The 25,457-nt window shown below is 42.3% G+C and overlaps 3 protein-coding genes across 10 annotated transcripts in view; 1 reads left to right on the plus strand and 2 right to left on the minus strand.

The window, feature by feature from the left end:
* Window positions 1-4,314, minus strand: part of arrb2b (arrestin, beta 2b) — an 11,854-nt gene extending 7,540 nt beyond the window's left edge. The window contains exon 1 of the mRNA XM_023423806.2: window positions 4,173-4,314. Within this exon, the coding sequence (XP_023279574.1) occupies window positions 4,173-4,195 (23 nt within the window). The 5' untranslated portion in view covers window positions 4,196-4,314. The remainder of the gene's footprint in view (window positions 1-4,172) is intronic.
* A 1,709-nt stretch (window positions 4,315-6,023) lies between these two features.
* Window positions 6,024-22,941, plus strand: cd99l2 (CD99 molecule-like 2). The gene is made up of 10 exons (XM_023423835.2): window positions 6,024-6,232; window positions 11,021-11,074; window positions 12,286-12,327; window positions 12,684-12,809; window positions 13,483-13,563; window positions 13,760-13,828; window positions 14,294-14,350; window positions 14,483-14,602; window positions 16,365-16,430; window positions 16,700-22,941. Exons 1-10 carry the CDS (start codon window positions 6,145-6,147, stop codon window positions 16,759-16,761), a joined length of 765 nt encoding a protein of 254 aa, XP_023279603.1. The 5' UTR covers window positions 6,024-6,144; the 3' UTR covers window positions 16,762-22,941.
* Window positions 22,942-22,955: 14 nt separating this feature from the next.
* Window positions 22,956-25,457, minus strand: part of mtmr1a (myotubularin related protein 1a) — a 13,886-nt gene continuing 11,384 nt past the window's right edge. For all 8 annotated transcript variants that reach the window (XM_023423903.2, XM_023423902.2, XM_023423904.2 and 5 more), the window contains 2 exons: window positions 25,310-25,442; window positions 22,956-24,838 (listed from right to left, as the gene is read on the minus strand). In XM_023423903.2, coding sequence (XP_023279671.1) covers window positions 24,671-24,838; window positions 25,310-25,442 — 301 coding nt within the window. In that variant the 3' untranslated portion in view covers window positions 22,956-24,670. The remainder of the gene's footprint in view (window positions 24,839-25,309; window positions 25,443-25,457) is intronic.

Genomic DNA, 25,457 nt, shown 5'->3' on the forward strand with positions numbered 1-25,457 from the left:
AAACTGTGGTGAGGCAGAGTGAGGACGGACAACACTCAACAGTGTTTACAGTGTGTGTGTGTGGGAACTGAGCGAGCTCATTACAGCCAAATACACACCAACAGAACTTTATAATCAAGTCATATTTCCTGTCTTTCATACGCACACACACACACACACACACACACACACACACATTGCAGCAGTGAGCCAGTCTCTGTAAACAGTGAGCAGCTGGAAAGCAGCAGTGATGGCTGACAGCTCAGTGTAACACAGGAAGTTCATTGTAAACTAAATTTGTACTGGAGTCTAAGAACTGATCCTGGACCATGTTTCCTCTCTACAGTCTCTATGTGGAACAGGAACAACTACAGTGTGGTGTGTGATGAACTAGCTCACCAACTCAGCATGGAACAATTCTGAGGAAGACATCAGTCATTACATTTAAAAATATAGTGAACAAAGAACCAACGCGAGGGAGCTTTTCAGCTTATCTATAGTTGTTCTTGTATTTTGCGATTGCTCAGACACTTATTGCACAATTTGGCTCATTGTGTCGAAACACCACACGCAAACTAAATAAGGCAGATCCCTTCCATGTCACAATGAAACTCTGCAATCAAAACCTGATCGCATTTCTGGAACTAAACCATACAAACAACCATATAACTCGTAACTCGGATTTGGTCCCTCTAAATCCAGAAGCCTCCTCCCCAGTAAACTGGACCACCTCAAACCATATGTGAAGTCTCATGCAAAAAAAAAAGAAAACCTGGGGGTTATCCTTGTAATTCACTGACATCACAGACCTTATTCATTGACACTCAGCTCCTGGATCTCTTAGACCTGAAAGCTCATCTCTCCTGTCTGTCCCACCATCACGACTGATACTTAAAGGAGTCTTTGTTCAACATTATGGAAAGAAGTTGTCATTAGAAATCAGATGAGCTTCCTCTATCTCCATTTTTAAATCTAAGCTAAAGACACGTTTTTATGCATCAGCCTTTTTGGCTTGCGAACCTTTTAGACCGTTGTCATGTTGATACTTGTGTATTTGCTCCTTGTTGTTTATGTTAGTATGATCATATGATTATATGTTTCTGTATACATTATATATATATATATATATATATGTTTATATTTAATATGCTTTCCTTGTGATTTACTCATTCTATACATTAGTTTAACTTTTGTTTATTTTAACTGTCCTTTGTAAAAGCATATTGGTCAGCTCAAGCTGTGTTTAAATGTGCTCTAGAAATAAAGTTGACTTGAGTTGACATCAGTACTCAGTAGTCTTTACTACGTTATTACTTGAGTACTTAGTAGTCATTACTACATTATTACATGAGTACTCAGTAGTCATTACTACGTTATTACATGAGTACTCAGTAGTCATTACTACATTATTACATCATTAGTAGGTCAAGTCTATGTGAAAAGAGGAAGCTCATGAATGTGCATCAAGTACATACAGCATGTAAAATAAGACAACTTCCCCTTATTAGGAAAGTGTCCGATCTTTACATGACACCATATTTACCCCCATTGAAAATAATCAGAACACAGAACACTGTAACAACCTGTACCCTCCAAAATAAAATTGTCTGCTGAATCCACAGGGTTGCACAATGGCCTGCTAATAACATCACGCTAATACATTAGCAGGCCGGACAATTTCTGCTGGGGTTGTGTTTCACATTGATTTACTGACAGTTGAAAGAAGACGATAATAGTCCATAAATTACAAACTGTATGGTTTAGTCATGAGGGAGAACCGCTGCTCATTATTCCGAAACAACTGAGAGTAAAAGTTGATCAAAGGCGAAGCAGAGAAAAAGGAGCAGAGCATCTGTACAATCTAAACAGGAAGTGGGTGAAGTGTATTCCAGGAAATGTGGCCAGTGTGTGCCAGTTATGTGTATGTCAGGAATCATGGGGTGACCAAGTGTTGGGAATAATCAGCCAATCTATAGAGTCCATGACTACAACAGGACACAATGAAAACTGTGTCTTCATCATATACATTACTGTAGAACACGATTATTGCAGATGTAGTGGTCCACTAGCAGAGCTGTTGTCAGGACCATTCAGGCCAAGTCAGCTTCACCAACTTTATGCACACCACTGCAGTTTTAAGTCGATTAGCATGTGCCTGTGCAGGAATGTGCTGCCTTTTACATCCTGAGGAAAGAAAACAGGGGCAAAGAACAAAATGCACATCCTGATTATCTACAGAGAGGACATGTGAACGCCATCCTGCCCACCCCTTATTCTAAAGGCGCAAAATCTAATCATAAGAAAAGCTGTCAGTGAGCTCAGCAGCGTCTGAGGTCAGCGCTGAGGACAAGATGTAACCCTGATAAACTGAACTTAAGACGACTTGACATGCGGTTCACTCTCTTACATTCTACAGTTTCACAAAGCTAACTGCTAACTGCTGACAACTGAAATGAACTGAAGACCAAATCAACAAATGTTACAGAGATTTGGAAAAGCTAAAAAAACAGCCACAGAGACTCTAACCTACTGTTCACACCAATGACCTCAGACCAAACCAAAAGTTGTTGAAAAGCAACTGTACTGTACTGTAATGCTTCTGATGGCTCAACCTGTTGAAACAAAATGACTGCAACACACACAAAGTCAACATATGTGCTACACAACCATAGATTGTAAATAAAGATGGACGTAGCCTCCGTGACGTCACCCACAGGTTTCTGAACAACGGTTTTGAAGCTCAGAGTGAGCTGCTCCACCGTCGCCATCTTGGCAGTGTCTGACTCCAAGATAATCCAGGAATAGTCAAAGAGGAGGGGCATGTGTGGAGCTAAGACTTCGGTTTATGCCAGTTTGTGGCAAGCATACACTGACCACCTGTCACTCAAAGAGGCCATGCCCTCAATTATAAATAATTTTAAGTCTTAACAAATGTAAACAGATTTGTACCAGGCTGTAAACATGTTTATTTATGCTGTAAAGTTGGACATTTTAACATGGGATTCTATGGGGACTGACTCACTTTTGGAGCCAGACTCTAGTGGTCATTAGAGGAACTGCAGTTTTTGGTTCTTCAGTGTTGGCTTCAGTTTTCAGCTTTGGAGGTTGGAGCTTTGCTTCAGATAACGACTGAAGACATCTTAGTACACTGTAGGTTTTATTCCTCATCAATTAGATTGAGAGAAGGGACCTTCACGGCCTCTGTGAACTGCATTAGATAAAACCTGTCCCACTGTTCATACGGTCACCTGACTGTTACTGTCAAAGCGCGGACGTGAGGGATTGTGACCGCATCCTGTGAGGTGAATATTTCCGTCTTGGGCGACACCTGGTGGAACTGTACGGAAGGACACCTTCACCAAAACCAGTACAGTCCTGCATCCACCACAGTCTGGTTCTCATGTGGTTTTAGATCGGAGACTTTTACATTGATTTATCAGTTATAAAGAAGACACAGAAATTATCCTCTGTCTTCCTCTGCAACAGATGAAACTCTACAAACACCAGGATGTATACCGTCTCTGAGTTAACTGCTTCACTGCTGCTATCAGACACATCTGGATGTTCAGCTCAGCTGCAGCTTTAAAAACACGTCAAAATCTGGAGGAACATCTCTCCAAACAATCTGAGACATGTCTCCAAAGAGAGAGCTGTCAATCACCTGCAGGGCTTTCAGAGTTTTATGGTTTATATATGTGTCTGTAATAATCATGAGAAGTAACAGTGTTTCTGACTGAGAGGCTCTCAGAGGCAACATCCTTCCTGCTGGTGCCCAACACCCCAACAACACGTCCCGTTTCCTCATATGAGGAAGTTGCGCCAGACCTTCCAAAACCTAATATGAGCAGTTTAAGACAGTTTGTTTGTAACAGCTGGATATAAAACACCTGTCTTTTTATTGGCTCCTCCCAGTTCAACGTTACTGTCAGTCTACTTTTATTAAAAGATTTCTCCAGCTCCTCAGTAAACTGAGGACAGCGACAGAGATCATGTGAACCACTTTAGTTCTAACATGTAATAATGCATGTATAATTATTAAACGGTCTCTCAGTAGTTTAAGGCTACTTCACATGAACAACAAGTTTAAACAGTTTGTTTTTAGAGGAACTCGGACGGTTCCTTCCCTTCTGAGTTAACGGAACCTCCGTCCACTCCCTCCATCCTCTGACAGCACAGCTGGATCAGTCTCTTACCTGGTCCCCGCTCTGTCCCCCATCTCCTCTCTCTGTGCTGTGGGTTTCTGAAGTCCGCTGGTCGGTGCTCTCTGCTGGTCTGCGGTCTGTGCTGGTCCCCGGGATCCGCTGCTGTCAGCTGTCTGAGATCATTCCGCCTGTTTCCGCGGCTCAGGGACGAAAACCACGCCCACAGAGTGTAATGGACACCACAGTCATTTTAATGCACCTACTGCTGCTGCTGCTGCTGCTGCTGCTGATACAAATACTACTCTTAGTAACAATAATAATACATGTGGTGTAAGTAACTGCAGGTACTAATGCCTAGTGGTGGAAGAAGTACTGAAGAACATCTGAACTGCAGTAACATCACAGAGTAAAACTACACTGTAAAATGTGCCAAGTTCATCTTACTTAGAGAAAATCTCGGAAAACCAACTGCCTTGAAAAAACTCAGTAAATATTACTGTTAGTTTTCAGTTGTGTTGACTTTATATCCACTTGTTAAGTTTACTTCAAATTTAGTTGTGTTTACTTCATGAAGTTGTTCCAACTTAAAATGGCAACTAAAGTTAACTTGCTTTTCTTTTTTTTTTTTAAGTTATCATTTCTACTGTTTTCAAATCCTACTTCAGTAAGAGTTCAGCAGCTGTTGTAAAATGTTCTTAAAGTCTCAGTATCAGTGAAAACCCTATTCATATGTCCGAATATCCCCTGCTGATTTCAAAATGGCCTCTCTATTACTTCTCTTTTGCACAGATTTAAAGATCAATAATCTGCTATTAGTAATTAGTTCTCAGGGTGAATCAGGGAATATTCAGTCTGGACATCACAAAACCACTGACCAGTGTATGTTCAGTATGTCATTAGTAAAAAGCAATTAATTAAGCAATTAATTATAACTGTTTTATTTTGCAAATAATTCTGATTATTACTAATCATGAATTAAATAATAATTAATCAGTGATAATTGTTGAGGGTACTACAGGCCAACAGGTACAAGGAGTGGATGAAGACACTCCCAGACTCTGACACAGCTGGCAATGAAGGTAGGTACGCTGCTCTCAGTAGGCCCATGTGTTTATTATTGTAACCATGACAACCGAGGTGCTATTTCAGAAGATGGTCCTATGGGTTGAATCAGAGGGTTTAACAAAAAGAGCCCCGCCCGCAGGATGTGAACCACTGATCTAGAAATGATAGAGGGATGAGAAACACTCAAATCAGCCGACAGACACCAACAATCATGTCGAAGATGTGAACATTAACTGAGGCTCCTCACCTGGGACAACATTAAGGAGAGGGCTTTTAAATATTCACCATATTTTCCTCTACTCCAGTGTTTTATTTGTGATTTTAAGAACCAAAAACCATCTCAGTGTAGTTTTACATCTCCTCTCTCAGACTTCTCTCTTGAGCTCTAGTAACAACAGGTTGGTGAGCCAATCAGAAGAGAGGAGGCTCTGATTCCTCTGGCTGACTCTTTTCTGAGTGATCCAATAAAAATATTGCAGATTTCAGGTAAAACACTCAGAGAAACCAAATCCTGAAAAGGTTTGATGGTGGGTCTAGGTGGGCGTGACTATTTTGTTGTGACATCACAAAGTTCCAGAAGTCCTGACGGCTGGTTTTAAGGCTCAGTGTGAATACAGGCTGTGTGCATTTCTCTGTGGACTGAGCACTTTGATACTTTCACAGTATTAATATAGAACCTAGACCTGCTTTATAATCAAACACATGTACATCTACCTTTATACTATATGGACCTCTAACTATGAAACTGTTCTTTCCTCTTTGCGGAGCAGCTAACTTTATTTTGAAAGGTGTGGCAGGAAGCCGCACTGTGTGGGCGTGTCTCAGAGTGCCATAGTGAACGCCTTGACTGCGGTTCTCAGCGTGACGGAGCTGAACTGCCTCAGACAGACCTAACGGTACCGGCTCGCTCTCTAACCGCTCTCCGCTCAGCCTCCTCCTCGTGCTTGTGTGTGTGTGTATGCGGACTGGGGTCATGGCTTCCCGCCCTCTGTGGACTGTGAGCCTGCTGCTGCTGCTGCTGCTGGCGCTGCTGCTGCCGCTGCAAGGTAAGGCTTTGTCCCGCACACATCAGCAGATCCTCATGCCCTGCCTTTTGTGCCGCACTTTGATTCAAGGCCGGGGCAGCGGCCCACCGGCCTGGAAACACACGTTAAAGAGACAGAGCAGAGAGCCGCTAATTACACATCCACGCACAATAATCACCTCCTCACACCTTCCACTCATCCACGTGATCACATTTTATTATTAGACAGTGATTCTGTTAATGCGGCTCCTTGTGCTCCAGGTCCAGATGTTTCTGATTGAACAGCTGTCGATGTTAAACAGCTGCGTGAGCCTCAGTGATTGTAGACTAATCAATAAATAGATATATTGGTTGAGTATTAGTTATTAGATAGTTATCAGATATGATAGTTGTTAGATATGAGAGTGATGTGGCACCACCCACAGTGACCTGTCTGCAGCTGCACATGCTGACAATGATGTCACTCTCACTGGTGATGAATATGAAAAGTTAAACCGGTATTAACACGTGTGATCTCCACCTCGCACTATATAACAAATACTACGCCATGTGAAGTAATTTAACCCAGCATCTGTGCAATATTCCTTATCTGCTGCTATTTTTTTGATTTTTGTTATATCTAGGCTAAGTATTTAAATTGTACATATTATATTATTATATTATTTGTCTTAATATTTGGTACTGTCATTTGTAATACAGCAAATTTCCCCACTGTGGGACTAATAAAGGAATATCTTATCTTATCTTATCTTAACACAGGGAGGAGCTCCTGATGTTTTATTGTATCTGATATATATATATATATATATATATATATTTCAATTGTTTCCTTCAAACAAGCAGATAAAATATGGATTCATTGAATGAAACACTGCAGTCATGAATATGAAAATATGTTTTCTGTGATGGACGGCAGTAAAAGCAGAGCTGTGATGCAGATTATGCAAATGCAGTAAAAAATAATGTGAATTAATTTTGGCTTGTAAAGCCAGTTGGCTGCGTTCTTCATGCTTATACCAGGAAGTTTAATTATATTTATGTTAAATATTTATCTTGAGGTTGATATTAAAGGTAAGTGGGATTAGGTAAAAATCTGTTGAGGTTAAATAAGAGTAATAATGTGACCAGGACGTCTCTCTCTGCTCATAACTGTCCTCTCCCAACATTTTCCACATGAGCTCAGTGTATCTGCTGTAAGTGACTCCTGACCCACACCAGGGCTCCATTTCATCTAAATGAAGACGCTGTGTGAAAGTCACTGGAATTTAATTTATGTAAAGTAAAACTCTAAAAGATCTACCCTGACTGAATACAATACAGTAACTGATACCAGAAACACAAAATGTTATTATAACAGTGACGAAGAAACTGTATTTAATGTGATCCCTGACAGGCTCAGTATCGACCTGCTGTTCTGCAGCTGACTGACAAGTGTGGGTGCAAAGTCACAAAGTGCATTTACTATTTCTATTTGAGCACATTTCAGATGGAAATATTCAGCTTTTTCCTGCACTATATTTATCTGACTTCTATAATTACTTCACGCATCATGATTTTACACACAAAACATATGATCAACTTATCAAATATTATACAGCTACACATTAAATTACACAGCACTGTATAAAGTAGGTCAAATGAGTTCCAATTCAACCAGCTGTGACACTCACATGTGTGTGTTAATGCACCAGTAATAATATTCAGAAAACAGGAGCTCTATAACAATATATAATAATGTTATAACATTTTTAAAAGGCCCATTCTGCCCAGTGGCTACTTTTACTTTCGATAACGTAGATTTACTTGATAATACTGGGATTTCAGTTTTGAATGCAGGATTTTTACTTTAATATTCTGCTTTGTTCACTCCAGTAACTTCTTCTGACACTGGTTAGATACCACCACCTCCCCCCTCCACCACACATGGCTCCTCAGTCATGTATAGACCAGTGGAAATGAGGTTTGTGTCTCACAGACATTAAACAGCTGATGAGAGGACTATGGTTTTGATGAAGATAATTGATTGAATGTCTTGTTGGGCATCACAGTTCTGTGTAACGGTGGGAGCAGGTGGGTGGGGCAGCTCCTCTGTATTCAGACCACAGCCTGATTCATATCTGTGTAGAGATGACGACAGTAACAGCTAATGGAGGTCGGGGTGATGGACAGGTCTGTAGAAAAAACTGACGACTGACAACATCAATATTAATCACATGGGGGAGCCGCATATGTCCAACCGAACCTTAAACACACACTCCACTGATGTAACTCTGCACTCAACATTTCAAAAAGGATGAAAATGTGGGATGCAGAACTACATATATTGTCTTTTTTATTCCACACATTCCTCTTCCTTGTGAAAACTTGCCTACATTACCCAGAATGCAGCCCAGTCTAGACAGTTGGCAGCTAATGTAGCCGAGAGAGTGGTCTACATAGGTCTGCTGAGGTCACCCCAAGCTTTCTCTTAACTCAGCTGACATTGACTCATGTGACATCACTAGAGGACATTAATCACACGGTCAACCCAAATGACATTTACACTGTGGAAGATTTTAAATGTCTAAATGAAAACAAAAATAAAGTGAAATATAATATTTATATTTGATTATCTACACATTTACTGTCATAATTAAATGAAAAACATGTTAAATGAGAATTAATTAACCTTTTGTTTTTCATTGTCACATGAATTTTCCATGCTACAACACAGCAAACAAAGTGAAGAGGTATTAGCATTTTATTTTGCATAAGTTTTTTTTCTTTTAAAGATGAAAACGCGTCATCGATGCCCAAATGAAAAATCAAAATGTCCAATCACAGCTATTGGGGCGTGGCCATGGGCGGGGTTATTGAAAGAGGTAAATCAGAGAAACTGAAAATCATCTGAGAAGAGAGGGATGAAGCAAGCAGGAAGTTGGACGAGAGAGCAGCTGAGGGCTGACGCAGCGGGAGGACATGATGTTACACCCAGAGCCATGACTGCTCTCAGCTGGGCAGTTCTTTCATGCTTTTATCAGTATCTTGTCCAGTTTATTAAACCACGGAGTGTCTTCAAGTTCACAAGTTTCACCACTGAAGAGCAGCTTTTCTTCACCTGACTGAAACTGCACCAGAATCCATCCATGGTCTTTTTACACCGCTTCTTCTTCTTCTTCCGGACACTCGGCTTCAATTCCTCCGTTGTCCCATTCTTCAGATGAATGTGGTGCAGGAAACAAAATGACGTGTGTCTTGTAAATGTCCTCGGACACCATTAGACAAGACAAAGTGTTGGATGTTGCGGTCCACAGGCCAAGAATGTGTCCGTGGGTGTGTCTGGCACCCTCCTCGTGGAGGGGTGAGTTCTCAGTGGGTTGGTGGATGGAAGACAGCGCTCATACTCATCTGAGGAAACTGCTTCATTCTCTGCCGTGTCCACAGTTTTCATGGTTGTTGTTTCTGCTGCAGTGAATCAGTAGGACACTGTAGGACACGTTTCTTTGAACAGACCCAAACCGCTGGACCCTGGCATCCAGACTTGTTGGTCACATCACTCACTTCTCCATCGTCCAGCTCATGATCCCAGTTGGCTGAGAGAACATGTTTTATCAAATCTTATTTTTCAAATAAAATTGAAGTGCAGTGAAAGTTTGACATTTTTTGTAATTATTCATGTGGATCTCAGAAAGACTAGAACCGTTTTTGTTAAATCAAGGTTATTCTGCGTGAAGTGCAAATGAACCTGATGGTGTGATGGTGGTGAACAACACGACAAAAGACATTTACAAAATCAAAATCACTTGTATGTTAAATTTCAGAGCTAACGAGTGTTTATCACTTCATTTTAGTGACAAGCCTCATATTTAATGTTAAATAAAGGGACACACATGGAGTTTAAACCATCTGAATGTTAAAGTCTGTTTGCTGCAGCTGAATGTTGATACAGTCACACACACACACACACACACACACACACACACACACGCACACACACACACGCTGGGCAGAGGGAGGTTATCTGGGTTTTGTTTGTCTCTTTGTGTCTCTGGTAAATGATCTGTGGACTGTGGTCCAGGCAACAAACACAGAGGATTAGTTTTGTGTGGGGCCCCGTCTGGCTCCGGGGCCCGAGGTCTGTGACAGTGTGTCATCGTCACATCAGCTGATCAGAGACCTGAGCACACCCCCACAACATCACACACTGCTTTGATTTATACTGTTTAACCAGAGACACCAGATCATAGAGTGTGAGGTGAATCTGTAACATGTCTGATTAATCTCTCCTCTCTCCTGTGTCCTCTCTCCTGTGTCCTCTCTCCTGTGTCCTCTCTCCTCTCTCCTGTTTCCTCTCTCCTCTCCTCTATCTTCTCTCCTGTGTCCTCTCTCCTCTCTCCTGTGTCCTCTCTCCCCCTCTCCTGTGTCCTTTTTCCTGTGTCCTCTCTCCTCTCTCCTGTGTCCTCTCTCTTCTATCCTCTCTCCTGTGTCCTCTCTCTTCTATCCTCTCTCCTGTGTCCTCTCTCCTCTCTCCTCTATCCTCTATCCTCTCTCCTGTGTCCTCTTTCCTCTATCCTCTCTCCTCTATCCTCTCTCCTGTGTCCTCTCTCCTGTGTCCTCTCTCCTCTTTCCTCTATCCTCTCTCCTCTATCCTCTCTCCTGTGTCCTCTCTCCTGTGTCCTCTCTCCTCTCTCCTGTGTCATCTCTCCTCTATCCTCTCTCCTCTACCCTGTCTCCTGTCTCCTCTGTCCTCTGTTCTCTCTCCTGTGTCCTCTGTCCTCTTTCCTCTCTCCTGTCTCCTCTGTCCTCTGTCCTCTGTCCTCTCTGACTGTAGTCCTCTCTCAGGATCCCTTTGACCTGGCTGATGCTCTGGACGACAGTAAACCAAGTAAGTGCATTGGAACAACACTCACATGACTGTGGACATACAGACTGTGTTTGATTGACAGTTCAGTGCCCAGCTCAGCTCTACCTGAGCAGAGGTGTGATGACAACACCTGTGCAGGTGAGCAGGGTCTTTAATGTAAACTCCGCAGCAGCACGGAGCTTAAACATGGCCTGATGCTCGTCCATGGAACTGACTGAACATTACAAACAGCTGACATCCATCAGGTTTCTGAACCTGGTCTCAGTCACAGTTTAGTCTGCAGCTCTGTGAGCAGTGGTTTTCCTCTCTGTCTGATCAGATCATCTCTCACCGTCTGTTTCTCAGTGTGTAAACAGTGACATCGCTGCTCCTCCTGCGATTGGTCATTTGTCTCTTCCTGTGTTTCAGATCCTGTTTCCTCTCCATCTTTATCAAGTCTCTTCTTCTGATTGGTTTAAACCCCTACTGTTTCATACGTTAATTAACTTATTCTATTGTCTGATGACTGAGAGCTGAACATTTGCAATAGCTGTAAACTCTCTCATATCAGTTTCATGCATTGTGTTGGAACAATGATAAATTGCATTGTCCTTTAAAACTAAACTAAACTAAACTAAACTTAACATATGTGATGTTCTAACTGTTACTGTTACAGATGTGATCTGGGTGGTTGATGATCTTAATGATCACAGACTCTGACACAAACCAGGTACAACAAGGGGCAGGTAGACGCCATGTGGAACAGACACAGTATCAGCAGGAAACAAACAGGTGGAGTCAGGTGACCTTCACTGACCACCAATCACACGAGCTCCTGTCATCTCCTCTAAAAGCAGTGAAGGAGCGAGAGACGCTGAGAGGGAAAAACTTGTATCTCCATTGGTTTCCATTCATTTTGCACGAAACATGAAACTCTAATAGGAAACATGTGATCCATAACATCAGGTTTACATGAATGTGTTACTGTATCTGTGGTTACACACTCATGACCTTTCACATCGGTCTGAACTGTGTCACCGCCGGTTGACTTTTACATCATATAGAAATGAATGGAAACCAGCGGCTGCCTGGAACAGTCAGGAGCATTTAAAGATGTGTTCAAAGACAGCAAGACAAGTCACTGCTCCTCAGGACCTCCTCTTACTGCGGGACTGCAGATATTCACCACCAGGTGAAATAATCCCTTCATATGATTATGTATAAATGATCACCTGATTCATCTGTTTCCACAGCGACTCCTGCACCACGTCCACCTGTACCAGCAGGAGGAGCAGGTGAGCACCACACATAAGCTGCTGATACTATCTTCTAAAATAACTGTGGAATATGATGAAGCACAAGATGTGACCCGATGGGACTAAATGTTTTATGTGACGTGAGCAGCTTTAGATTTCTGGTGAGCAGCGTGAGCTCACCTGTGTTACACTGTGTTATTACCTCCGTGCTCCAGGACTTGTTTTACATCAGGTTAAAGGAAACATTTCATACCTAGTCATTTCATCTGCAACACCGTCGTCAGTTTGTATTTTCACTTTTAGACAAATCCACCTGCACATCACGTGACAGTGAACTCATCACAGCTGCAGACTGTGGCTGCTCATATATGTATTTATATCCGTGTTGTCTGCAGAGCTTGATTTCGATGATTTATCTAAAGTCAGCGCCACCACCACCACCACCACCAAAGCCCCACCCAAGGTCACGCCTAAGATCCCCACAGGTACCAAGGCCCCAGTCAAGCCCAAACCCAAACCAGGTGAGAGAACACACCTACATACCTACTGAGTCCCGAGTCCTGAGTCCTGGACCTGAGTCCTGGACCTGAGTCCTGGACCTGGGTACATGAGAGCCAGGTTTAGATTAGATCCTGGTTTATATTTTAGAAAACAAGCTGGTTAGAGGAAAGAGACTAAACATAGAACCAGATGTTTTTGTTAAAACAAAGTTATTTATTTTGCTTGGACAATGTGCATAAACAACCAGATGTAACACAATAACAAAAATAACAAAGACACAATATATGACCAAAAGAGTTACAGCTTCTATCTTAAAGAAACAGTGGAAATAAAAACTTCTCTTAATTCAGGTTTCAATTAAAAACTGTGAACACACAGAGTTTAAGTGAGAGCTACACTGCTGATCCGTGTGCGTGTGTGTGTGTGTGTGTGTGTGTGTGTGTGTGTGTGTGTGTGGGGGGGTTACTGCATAGACCACACCCTGCTGAGCAGACACGCATAGAGCTCTACAGAAGAGCGAATAGCAAATAGTTAACATATTGGCTAAACATAAGCAGGTGCAGTCAGTCTGCACATGATGCGTTCAGGTACAGTGTGAACTGGCACAGCAACATTTGGAGAGATGTCCTGTGTGTCTTTATTTGTCTGATGTCCTCTGACTGGTCACTGATCATTGACCTTTGACCCTCACAGCTGATGGTGACTTTGACCTGGCCGATGCTCTGGACCCTAAGAATGACATTGGTGGCAAAGACAAGAACAAGGGTCAGGGAGGTGGGTGGGGCTTTCTTACCTGTCACCTGTGTCTCAACAACCTGAGCTGGAAACACAACCTTCAAACACACACACACACATACACACACACACACACACACACACACACACATACCAACTCAGAGCTTCCTGTACCTGTGAGTGACAGATCTTCATCTTCATCCTCATCCTCAGTGATGATGTGTCTCTCCTGCAGGTACGTTCTCTGACAGTGACCTGATGGATGTCGGTAAAGACGACACCTACAAACCCGACAAAGGCAAAGGTAAGGTCTGAGCCTGAGGCTACAGAAGTACGACGGAGTATTAGGAAAAAAAAGAGATCTGAAATGACAAGAATGAAGTCAGAATATCACGAGAAGAAAGTCGTGAGGTGAAAGGACAGTCAGTGGCTTGTCTGTCTAACTATAGAATAGACTCAGTTTCTTCACAATCTTTTCAATGTCCTGATGATGATGAAGATGATGATGATGATGAGCAAAAGGTGAAGTTTCTCCTTATTAGTGAAACCTGTGTTAAAGTAGAACTTCACAGGATGCTCCAGGCTCCTCATTTTAAAGCTTCTTATATCTCCCCTCTAAAACGACACACAACCTAATATTACAACTTTATTCTCATAATTTCAGATTTTTTTTTTTTTTTTTCTCATTGTGGCTCTAACACTCCGTCGTACAGACAAGACTGACATGTAACAGTTCAGACAGATGTGAAGCTGTCTGTTGTTTCCACAGGTGGAGCTGCAGGTGGAGGCAGTGACCACATCGACCAGTATGATGACCCTAACAGTGGTGGGTGTCCTCTGTCTGTGGTGACGATTCATCAAGGTCTGTCTGTCTGTCAGTCTGAGCTCACTGTGTGTGTGTGTGTGTGTGTGTGTGTTGTGTGTGTGTGTGTGTGTGTGTGTGTGTGTGTGTTTCCAGAGACCACAGCAGAGGTGGGCACCATTGCAGGGATTGTCAGTGCGGTTGCCATGGCGCTGGTGGGTGCCATCAGCAGCTACATCTCCTACCAGAAGAAGAAGCTGTGCTTCGGTCTGCAGCGTAAGACTTTTACATCAGAGGACACTGTCCTCCACACTGACACTGGACTGTGTGGCAGGACATTTGAAAGTGTTGACAAAGCACAATTACAATCATAATAACCATTATTATTATTATTATCCATTATTAATTATTATTAATTAATAATTAATTATCAAAGAAAATAGAATTATTAATAGAATTGATACACTAGAATGATAATGAAATAAAGAAAAGGAAAAAACGCAATAAAATGATAAACTTATTCACATAGCTTTAATTTAGACTGTAACTCCAGCTACATCAGGACTAACTATCAGCTGTCGCTGTGTCATTAGCTCAGTGTGTGAAGTTCCTCAGTTATTCAGTGAATCACATTACATTACTGAAACTTATGGTCTCTGCTTTCTTTACATTTTAATGTAGTTTCACAGTCTAACAGCTGGAGGATTTGTTGCTAAGCACTTTTTTTTTTTAAAAGTCGCAAAATCTATCGATAAAGTCGCTAAGTTGGCAACACTGGAGGAGACGTTCAACCAGTGTCAGGCTTAAGAAATGGTACGGTCCACTTTAGGGGTGTCTGAAAATTGTATTCTTCCAAGTGTGAATATGGGAAATATATTGTAATATTTACACTCACAGGTAAGAAGGATATATAAATGTTTCAACCCCCCTGAACTCTTGCCTCTTTTGGGGGGGTCCAAGTCTTAATCAGGTGGGACAAAGCCCCCCAATCCCCCCCATAATTCTAACCATGTTAACGTGGAAACATCCGTATCTTTGTCCAGTCAGAAGTGCTCATAGCACTTTATAACTGTAGGTGTGTTTGTCGTATTGATTCACACCAGTGGTGAAACAGTGATTACAGCCTGAACTATCATGATTACAGGTAATAATCTCCACATTGATCATGATGTCTTGATTATAAAAACAACTCAGTGAATCAGCTGAGATTATTATATTATAGTTCTTTTTTATCAGTTTGGTTTACAGTCCGGTCCAATATGACGGTGACGTTGACGTTATCACAGCAACGGGCTCAGTCCAGTATCAGTCCAGTATCAGCCAAGTATCAGTCCAGTATCAGTCCAGTATCAGTCCAGTATCAGTCCAGTATCAGGCCAGAATCAGTCCAGTATCAGGCCAGAATCAGGCCAGAATCAGTCCAGTATCAGTCCAGTATCAGCCCAGTATCAGTCCAGTATCAGTTCAGTATCAGTCCAGTATCAGCCAAGTATCAGTCCAGTATCAGTCTAGTATCAGTCCAGTATCAGCCAAGTATCAGGCCAGAATTGGTCCAGTATCAGTCCAGTATCAGGCCAGAATCAGTCCAGTATCAGGCCAGAATCAGGCCAGAATCAGTCCAGTATCTGTCCAGTATCAGTCCAGTATCAGCCCAGTATCAGGCCAGTATCAGCCCAGTATCAGTCCAGTATCAGCCCAGTATCAGCCCAGTATCAGCCAAGTATCAGCCCAGTATCAGTCCAGTATCAGTCCAGTATCAGTCCAGTATCAGTCCAGTATCAGGCCAGAATCAGGCCAGAATCAGTCCAGTATCTGTCCAGTATCAGTCCAGTATCAGGCCAGAATCAGTCCAGTATCTGTCCAGTATCAGTCCAGTATCAGGCCAGTATGAGGCCAGTATCTGTCCAGTATCTGTCCAGTATCTGTCCAGTATCAGGCCAGTATCAGTCCAGAATCAGTCCAGTATCAGGCCAGTATCAGTCCAGTATCAGCCCAGTTCAACACTGTATCTGTATGTGAATGTTCTGTGTTATAACAGAGAGTCTGAACACTGACATGGTGAAGGCTGAGAACCCTGAAGCTGTGGTGGCTACAGAACCACAAGGTAAACACACACGCACACACACACAGACACACACACACACAGATAGACATATACACACTTTATATACTTTTGATAAATATCAAGTATAAAAGTGGAATACATAGCTGTCTGTGCTGTGTCTGTGTTTCTTAACTGTCACTTCACTGCTTTTAGAACATCTTGACAAACAACTGATTGATTGATTGATCTATTGATTGTGTGTTGAAATGTAATAATATGACTTCCTGTTACGACCTTCACCTGAGTGACATCATGTTTTGTGTTGTCAGTCCAACAGACTCTGCTGGAGCCGCCCAACGCTGAGCCCCCCACTGAGGAGAACGCTGTGTAACACACACACACAAACATGTCCGACCCCCACCACACCCCCCTGCACACACACACACAGACATACATACACACACACACACACACACACACACACACACACACACACACGGCCATGCTGCAGTCTATTGTGTGGCATGTCCTCATTGATCCTGTGGCTCTGTGCTGCAGGAGCTGGGATTTGTAGTCCTTCTACACCGAATGTGAACATGATTTTTTACTCTGCTGTGAACAGTGAACAGAACCTTTCTACATGTGTGTGATGGTAGTAATTTATTGTTTAGTCTCTATTGGTTTACAGTGTGTGACACAGTCAGGTGACAACAACTGGAAACACAACAACCTGTTCATGTTGTTATGTGATGGAGAAACAGTCTGTGGGTGTGTGTCACAGCTGCTCTGACTCACAGGGGTCACAGGGGGTCTCTGACAGTGAACTGGATTATGGTCCAGTTGGAGAGCATTGTGGGAAATTCTTAGCAAGTTCACCTCCTGCGAACCAGAGACGCTGCGGCACACACACCTGCTATTTCTAATTGTTTTTCTTTTGTTCGATGAATGAAGGTTGTGACTCATCATCAGGAACGTGTCACTTCCTGTTGACACAGCTGATTATCTGTCATCAATATCCCTTTATTGATCGTATCTGAACTGGATCAATATGGTACTCGGAGTCAGTCTCCAACATTTAACAGTCGTCCCAGGTTTCTGTGCCAACACGTGTAGCAACTGATAAAGATAATGTTGACACACATTATCACAGCAGCCTGTTATTATCACGTTAGACTATGAGCCAGGCATGTACTCATAGAACTGAGGTTACAACACGTAACCACCATACTAACACTTATTCCTATGACATGTAATATTTATTAGATTAATGTGTTATCACTATAATGATGATGTTTGTTCAGTGGATGATGATGATGATGAAGAGTCACTGATGTTTGACCACCTGGTAGATGTAGTGCTTCTTACTGGGCGTCACTATTGGCTTTATATACTATATGTTCATAGACCTGGAGTCACGCAGGTCACCACTGTGTACGTCATGTGACTGTTACATCATCACGTCGTCTCTCCTCATGAACAAAGTTGCCTTATTCAGATTCAGACTTTTGGCAGTTTAAGGCATCTCAACGTTTGTGTCTGCAGCTTTTTATACTGTAAATATCCTGATGTTTTTTCAACTTGGCCTTTAAAAGGAAGAGGTGATGATCCGACAGCTTCTTTATACACTACTGAAAAAGTTAAAGTTCAGAACACTAAATACAAAGGTCAAATACAGAATCGCCACATTTAATGTAGCATAAAAATGATGTTAGTTCAGTTAGCTCTGCTGTAGCTTTAGCTTAAACATGCACAGTGTCTTTTCTCTCTGGTCGATAGAACAGGGTCTTCCTCTGTTGCAGGAGAAGAACAGGAGGGAAGTTTGGTTGAAGATACAGCTGCTGCAGACGAGCTGATGATTGTTTGTACTGTGTTTTATTGTGTTAGCATTGAGGTGCTTGTGTGTGCACAACCGAGCTCATCTCCATCCCATGGTGGCCGTCAAAACATGTGGATGCTAACCAGTAGCGCAGCAGATAACTGCATATTTCAGGGAGATCTTTCAAATGTGGATACAAGTACTAAACTTGGCACAAATCCTCAACACGTTGGCCACTCCAAAATTCAAGATGGTCACCATTTCTGGCAAGGAAGTTCATCCACTATTTTCTCATATGAGTAATCTAGGTATCAAATCGTACATTTTAACAGTGTTGAAGTTGAATTCAGTACACTGTAAAAAATGAAATGAAAGTATATTTCAGCAAAAATATTTTTCACAAAGAAAAATTACTCGCAAAAAAGCTTGCTAACTAGCTTAGCACTAGCAAGTTAGCCTAGCGAGCTAATGTAAAGACAAGTAAACAAGTACTGACTGTCGACTCTTACTGAACTTTTGGTTCTTCATTCATAACAAATGGTTTGCAAATACATCGCGTATTATGCAGAATTTTTTAGAAAAAACTGGATTAAAATTAAAACAAAATCACTGAAATCTGCCCCATGGGTATAATTCTGTGGTAATATATGTTTCCTATGCCAGAAATGGTGGTTATCTTGAAATTTTGAAATTTCAAGTAGCTAATGGGATTTTTCAAATGAATTTCCCCACAGGGAGAAACATACCAGTTTTGGTGTTTGTAGCACATTTGAAGGATTATTGCAGTTATGTGCTGCGCTACAGCGGCCGAGCAGGACAATGTGAACATTCAGGGCTTCGTTCAAACTTAAGGGGCCGAGGATGAAAGCATTGCATGTTTTTACATCAAGCCCAAAGACTCTGCTAATTATCAGGTGACCTATAGATGGCGATATTTTCCCCTGTAGTTGAAAGAGCTCCAGTGATTTGTCTGCTGGTTGGTGGAGTGATACAGTGAGCAGGAACCCACAGAAACACACTGAGGAACTTTAACCTGGTGACTCATCAATACCCATCAATAAAATATATTGATTTCAGTTTTTGATCAGAATCAGAATGATAATAATAGATAATAATATATAATATTAAAGGTTTATTACATTTTTTTACAATCACATGACAATCCTGGCACACAACAGTGGGATAATAACTGCCTCCTCTGTGATGATTTATTATAGAAAATATTTTGTAGAAAAATGAGACAATCCTGGTGAAGATGAGTCTTCAGATTCATGTGTGTTACTGTGTCTCTATCACAGTGCAGAGATGCTGTGATGATCAGATGATCAGTCTGGAGGCCTGTGATTGGCCACCGTGGGATGAGATGTAGAGGCGTGTAGAGGGTTGTGGACCAGGTCGTGGACCCTGGTGAAGCTGATATAATTTACAGTAGAACCTGCTTTAGCAGTGTAGGTGACGTTAGCAGCTGTAGTTGTAGGATGTTGAATAGAAGCTGTGATGGTTGTACATATTACTGTGTTTGTACTGTAGCAGTGTGTATTAGACTATACTCTTCAGTGTGTGCGTGCGTGTGTGTGTTTACACTCTTTGCCTGCTCTTTTTACACTTTGTACCCGACTAAACTTTTCCTAATAACGTAGCTGAACTTTTTGTATCTGCGACTTTGTTGTGCGCTTTTTCTTAGAGACTCCTGGAGTCCTGTGTGTTCCTCGACCAGAGGCTTTTATTTTGGAGACCAGGGCTGAATCGCTCACTGTTTCCTTTAGAGAGGGGGGGTGTGATGGATCAGTTGGAGGTGGAGGATTTTGGAAACCGGCTCCTGGTCTGAACGAGAAATAGTTTCTACATGAACCATGTCAGATACTGAGCGAGTTGTTGTTGTATGCGTTGTACTGTAGACAGTGTTGTGTTGTGTTGGTGGCCTATAAAGAGAGTGTGTTATGTAATACACCACAGCCTGGTCTCCTCCATGTTGCCTTGCTAAAGCAGCTGCTTGTGCCCACAGTCCCTCTGTGCTCGAGTCCTTGAACACTGGATCAGCTCATCAACACTCTGATCTCAGGCTGGTTGAACAAAGATGGTTGTGTGTGTCACTTCCTGTTGTTGAGCAGGAAGAATTCACTGTGACAAAACAGGAAAAACGAGCTTTAATGAAGTAGAACTGTCACAAGAAGAAGACAGTTTATAAAGAGCAGAGCGGTGTTGCTCTTCAACGGAGCACTGAGCTGTGATGGAGACTCACTGCAGATAAACTCTGATAAGATTTTATTTTTATTGGTATCAGCTTCAATAACACAAAACAAGCTGTGGCTCTGCTGTCTATATGAGCTTTCATGAGACTGCAGAGATCAGAGACAGGAAACAAGGGAGAGAGATACCACACAGGTCCTCAGCTGGACTCTTAACAGAACAGTTGGCATCTTGACTCTGAAGCCATGGAGGCTCCAAAGACTTTAATGTAGACCACCTGAGATCTCAGCAGACAGACCTCCTCATTAAAATCCACTGGTAATAACTGGTTCCCCTGCAGTCTTTAAATCCAGACCTGGTTTCCATCTTCCTCTAACGCTGGTGGACAGATTTCTTTAAACTCTCAGAAGTCCAGTTTGGCTCTAAAATGAATCTTTTATCAACAGTAGAATAAAAAACCTTCTCGAGGGTCTGTGTGGTGGTTTCATCTCCTCCTCATGGACGTGGTCTAGAAGCCCGTTCAGCACCCAGACTTTATTCGGGACTGTACGCACCTACAAATGTGCCAAATGTGCCAAATGTTAATGCTCAGAACACGTCTGTGTAGCAGATACCCAGTGTAGTATGTACAAGACCAGGTTTTTGGACTGTTTTTTTCGGTGGGGGGGGGGGTTTGGAGAGCAACACACAAGCTCAGTACACCAGACATACAGATCTTTGTGCAGCCAGACCCTGAGAGATCACTGCTGAATCATGAACCACTATGTAGTCGCTCTGGTGGTCTCAGTTTTCTGTGGGGTACGTCTTTCTTAAAGTGGTTCAGACTTCGTGTTGTGTTCAGGGACTGTGAGCACCTAATGAACTCACCTTGTCATGGACACTCAGCACAGCTGTTAGTGAAGTGGCTCTTCTCTCTTTGCCTTACACCTGCACCGTCCCACGGGGACACGCTGCAGTATTCATCAAACACACCCCAGCTGTACCTGAGCACGAGCACCGCCCACGTCTCTCACCTCCCCTTGGGAGGGGGGGGTCACAGGTGTGGGTGCTGCTGAGAGCTAAACGTCACACAAAGCAAACACAACACAAACCTTCCTGTTTAGTGAATGTATGAAACACCTTCATCTTCGTCTTCATCAGCAGAAACAGACTCACCAAAGATGAAGCTGATTGATTTGCCTTTTTGTGTCAGTTTGTAAAACGAGGACTGAACCTGAATGTAACACATGACCTCGCCTGAGGTCACCTGAGGTCACCTGATATCTCATTAATAACCTGTCATATCTGTTCACTCAGACACACAGTGACTCAGTTCTTATTGGCTCTGTGGTGATGATGATGCTGCTGTAACATCTGGAACACCTGTAATACTGTTTGCAGGTGGTTACTGGTCTGGTACTGGTCAATGATGAAGACCAGTACAGTCTCAAGACCACCAACCACCACACAGTGGCTCACTTTGACCCTGGTCCCTGTTGCAGTTTAATCCAGCTGTGGTCTTGGTCCAGGGTTTGGGAGGTTGTGGACTCTGGTGGGGGGGTTCTCCTCGGGGGTCTGGGAGACAGGTGACAGGTGAGGGTGGTTCAGCAGCAGCAGCAGGAGTCAATGTACCTGGTCCAGGTATCTGGAGGTGTTTTACAAAGCCTGTTTAAAAAAACTGGAGGTAGTCACGGCGATATAACCTGACCTGTTAGATGGAGAATCAGAGAGGGACCAATCTGATCAATGTTAAATATTCATATTTGATCATTAATAACTTGCTAATTTATTGTATGAGAGATAAATAAAAACGCTGCCAGCACCTGAAACCAGCACACCACTTATTGTTAACCAGATAAACTGATCCAGTTAATTCTCATCTCACTAACTGCACTTTCAGGTTCGTTTAATCCTGGATATGAAGTTGTCTCTAATAACTTATTTTGAAGTAAAAAGTTGAAACCAGGATCAGATGTTAAATTATCAGCCGATCATTGATCATGGGATCGGACTCCTGATTGGCTGACAGTAGCGGTTCATTCTTGCGACAACAACAGGTCCAGATCAAGTTTAGTTCAAGTCAAGATCAAGTCGGGTTTGAGGGACTGATAAATTCAGGCTTGCGTTAAATCAACACCAATCAACTCAAGCTAACAGGATCCTGGACTAGACTTAATCTGGACTAGGACCAGGTTTTGCTCTTAAGGGCCTGTGTCCTGAACTGATGATAAACCCAGATTATTATGTAGAACATCTGCTCAATGTAGATCACTACAATTCACATGACCCTGCTGCCACTCGGACTGTCCTCTCACTCCCCCCCCCCAATCTTTGTGAGGCTTCCTGTCTCGTACAACACATACACACAGCACTCTGCTCTCATACATACACACACTCTAGATGCATGCTTTTCTCCACACACTGACAGATGTTGACACTGTCTCTCTGTCAGCTGGACAGTCTTCATAGCTTGAAGTGTAATAGTAAGCTCTGCTTTCTCTCTTTATCCCACTATGATAACCCTGCTGATGTGTTACAGGTTTGTGTTCGTGATATGAAACCAATAAAGAAACTTTGAAAAGACAACACAGAGACTGGAGTCTGAATGGATCTGGTTTAATCAGGAATAAATGCGACAATTCATTCTGGCTCATTAAGAAGTTTGTGTTTAATTAGACACGTTATTTACATTAAAGACATTTAAGACTGACACTTCAGCTTCCACAGCTGGTTTATATACAAAACAGTGGTTGTGCTTGGCAGTGACGGAAACAAGCATCACACCGAGGATGTGAAACCAGGGACATAAACACTGAGCCTGTTTAACCTTTAACATTCTTATGATGTTTTTATATAATACAGACATATGATGAGTGAAATAATCATCACCATGACTGAGTGTTTCCACCTTGAACTGCAGTGAACCAATGACAGTCTCACAAACACAGATTCAGACAGTCAGGGTTTCATACGTCACAAACCTCAGGAACCAATCCAGTCAACTTGTGGGGACAGGGGGCGGGGCTAAATAAACCTGAAACCTTGTCAGTACAGAGAGAGAGAGTTAGCATTAGCACAATCACTAACACTGTGTCAGCCACTGACAGTTACAAGCTAACAAACAACATAAACCAGTGGGTCCCAACCTTTTCCAACTTGAAAATCTCAAAAATGTTGGCGACTCACATCGGACCAACATCCAACATAACTTTACAAAGGCCAAATAATTTGATTTTAGACCACTATTTCTTTTTAATGATTAGGTTGATTAATCTTTTTCCTTTGAACTCTTCCTGTTGCTAATCCGCTCTCAATTTGGATTCTCCAGTTTTTGCCCTGGATGTGATCTGTCAGCGTGCAATCAGACCGAGAGATAGAAACAAGTCTATGATGTGGAATGATGTGAAAAATAAAATGGATGGAGCATTTCAACATTTTTTATTTTTAAAATATAATTTCATTTAGAAACATTTAATTTTTATTATTATTATTTATATTTTTAAATATAATTACATCTTTTCACCAAAATTTTACAGTTTTGCAAATGATTTGCCAGCCCAAAGGTAGGGAGCCACTGACATAAACAAATAAAAGATTCTAACTGCGCTAACCGTTCAGATCCGTCTGCTAGTCTCGTTAGACTCCTGCTCTGAGTCTGGGTCTGACTGAGGCTCAAACCTGTGGCTGAGTCTCTCTGATGTTTCCTCCTCTAACCATCACGATACTTTCTGCTCTTTCACCTGTCCACCTGGAGACAGCAGGTGGTGGGCGGGGCACAATACCTGATTTCTCAATCAGGAAGTAAGAGTAGATGAGCTTCAGACCCAGTTTTATCAACAAAATATGAATCATAGCAGAGGATTTTTAAAACGTATGGTGTTTTAATCATGTTCAGGTTTGTGTTGGTCAAATAAATCATGAGGAAGAAGAGTGAGGGAGGGAGCACTAACTATCTTTAAAACTACAGACAATAATCGATCAATAACAGACCCTGAGACGTAACATTTCTTCACTGATCTGAAGTCAGAGTTAAGACTCCCAGGTGTTCCTCCAGTGCAGGTTCACCTGGTTGCTCCGAACCAGGTGAGAAACTTAAATAATATAAATAAGCAGAGGGAGGGTGAGTTCACTGAAGGTGGTTTTTAATTCTCTTTAAATACTTTTAAAAAACTTTACAAACATCTGGTTTCTGTAATAATGTTAATATAAATGTAAGAATCCCTCAGAGTGTAAACACTGTTATTGGCCTAAAGCATGAATTTAACTGTGTGTGTGTGTGTGTGTGTGTGTGTGTGTGTGTGTATATGTGTGTGTGTCAGACGGCGCTGTGCAGTGGAGTTCCTGTGGTGTGTGTGGGGGAGGGGGAGTGTTCAGAGGAGGAGGACAGGGAGTGGGAGGTGGTCTCCTTCTGCAGCTCATCCACCCTCCTCTGCAGCTCTGCTCTCAGGATCAGCAGCTCCTTCAGGGTCTGGTGCACCGGCACCTGAAACACATCACACATCATGATGCTACAGCACGGATATAAATGTAGCATGTAACGGTACAATAGCACCACAGTCATCCATCCAGATGGAGCTGCTGCAGTCGCTGCCATTGAACCACCACAGAAGAAGAAAAGGTCAGTTAAGTATCCAGTCAAAGCTTAGACAATGAAAATGTTTGTTCCCTGCGAGGAAGGCTCTAGCCTCCTCATCATCATCCTCACACAGCTGATGTTTTTACACTGATTCACATGTGTGTCACATTTTTCTTAGAGACAGACATGTGGGTTGAAACTGTTGGCTGGACAAATCTTGGATAGATTTTTCACTGTTTTCTGACATTTTATAAACAATTAATCAGCTAATCACAAAAACAATCAGCAGATTCACCATCAATTCAAATAAGTTTCTGCCATTTTTCATTTTACAAATAAAAATGAGGATTACTAATTACAAGAAACGAGGTGGTGTACCTGTGGTCTCATGCGGGGGTTCCAGCGGGCGTAGTAGCTGGTCCACAGCTCCAGGTGTCTGGAGGACACCAGTGGATACAGAACGTGGTGCTCATAGTCCACGTAGAAGGGGTTGGTGAAGTCCTCCGGCTGGCTGTGAGGGGGGGTG

This window comes from Seriola lalandi, unplaced genomic scaffold, assembly GCF_002814215.2.
Source record: "Seriola lalandi dorsalis isolate HSWRI2012SDOR001 ecotype SW California unplaced genomic scaffold, Sedor1 jcf7180002054694, whole genome shotgun sequence".
Classification (NCBI taxonomy): domain Eukaryota; kingdom Metazoa; phylum Chordata; class Actinopteri; order Carangiformes; family Carangidae; genus Seriola; species Seriola lalandi.

What these genes read in the sequence shown, in the direction of transcription:
- cd99l2 (XM_023423835.2), top strand. Translation starts at nt 6,145, where the DNA reads ATGCGGACTGGGGTCATGGCTTCCCGCCCTCTGTGGACTGTGAGCCTG. An exon ending in TCTGGACGACAGTAAACCAA is followed by an intron (nt 11,075 to 12,285) that starts GTAAGTGCATTG and finishes CTGTTTCCACAG; the next exon opens with CGACTCCTGCACCACGTCCA. An exon ending in CAAGAACAAGGGTCAGGGAG is followed by an intron (nt 13,564 to 13,759) that starts GTGGGTGGGGCT and finishes TCTCTCCTGCAG; the next exon opens with GTACGTTCTCTGACAGTGAC.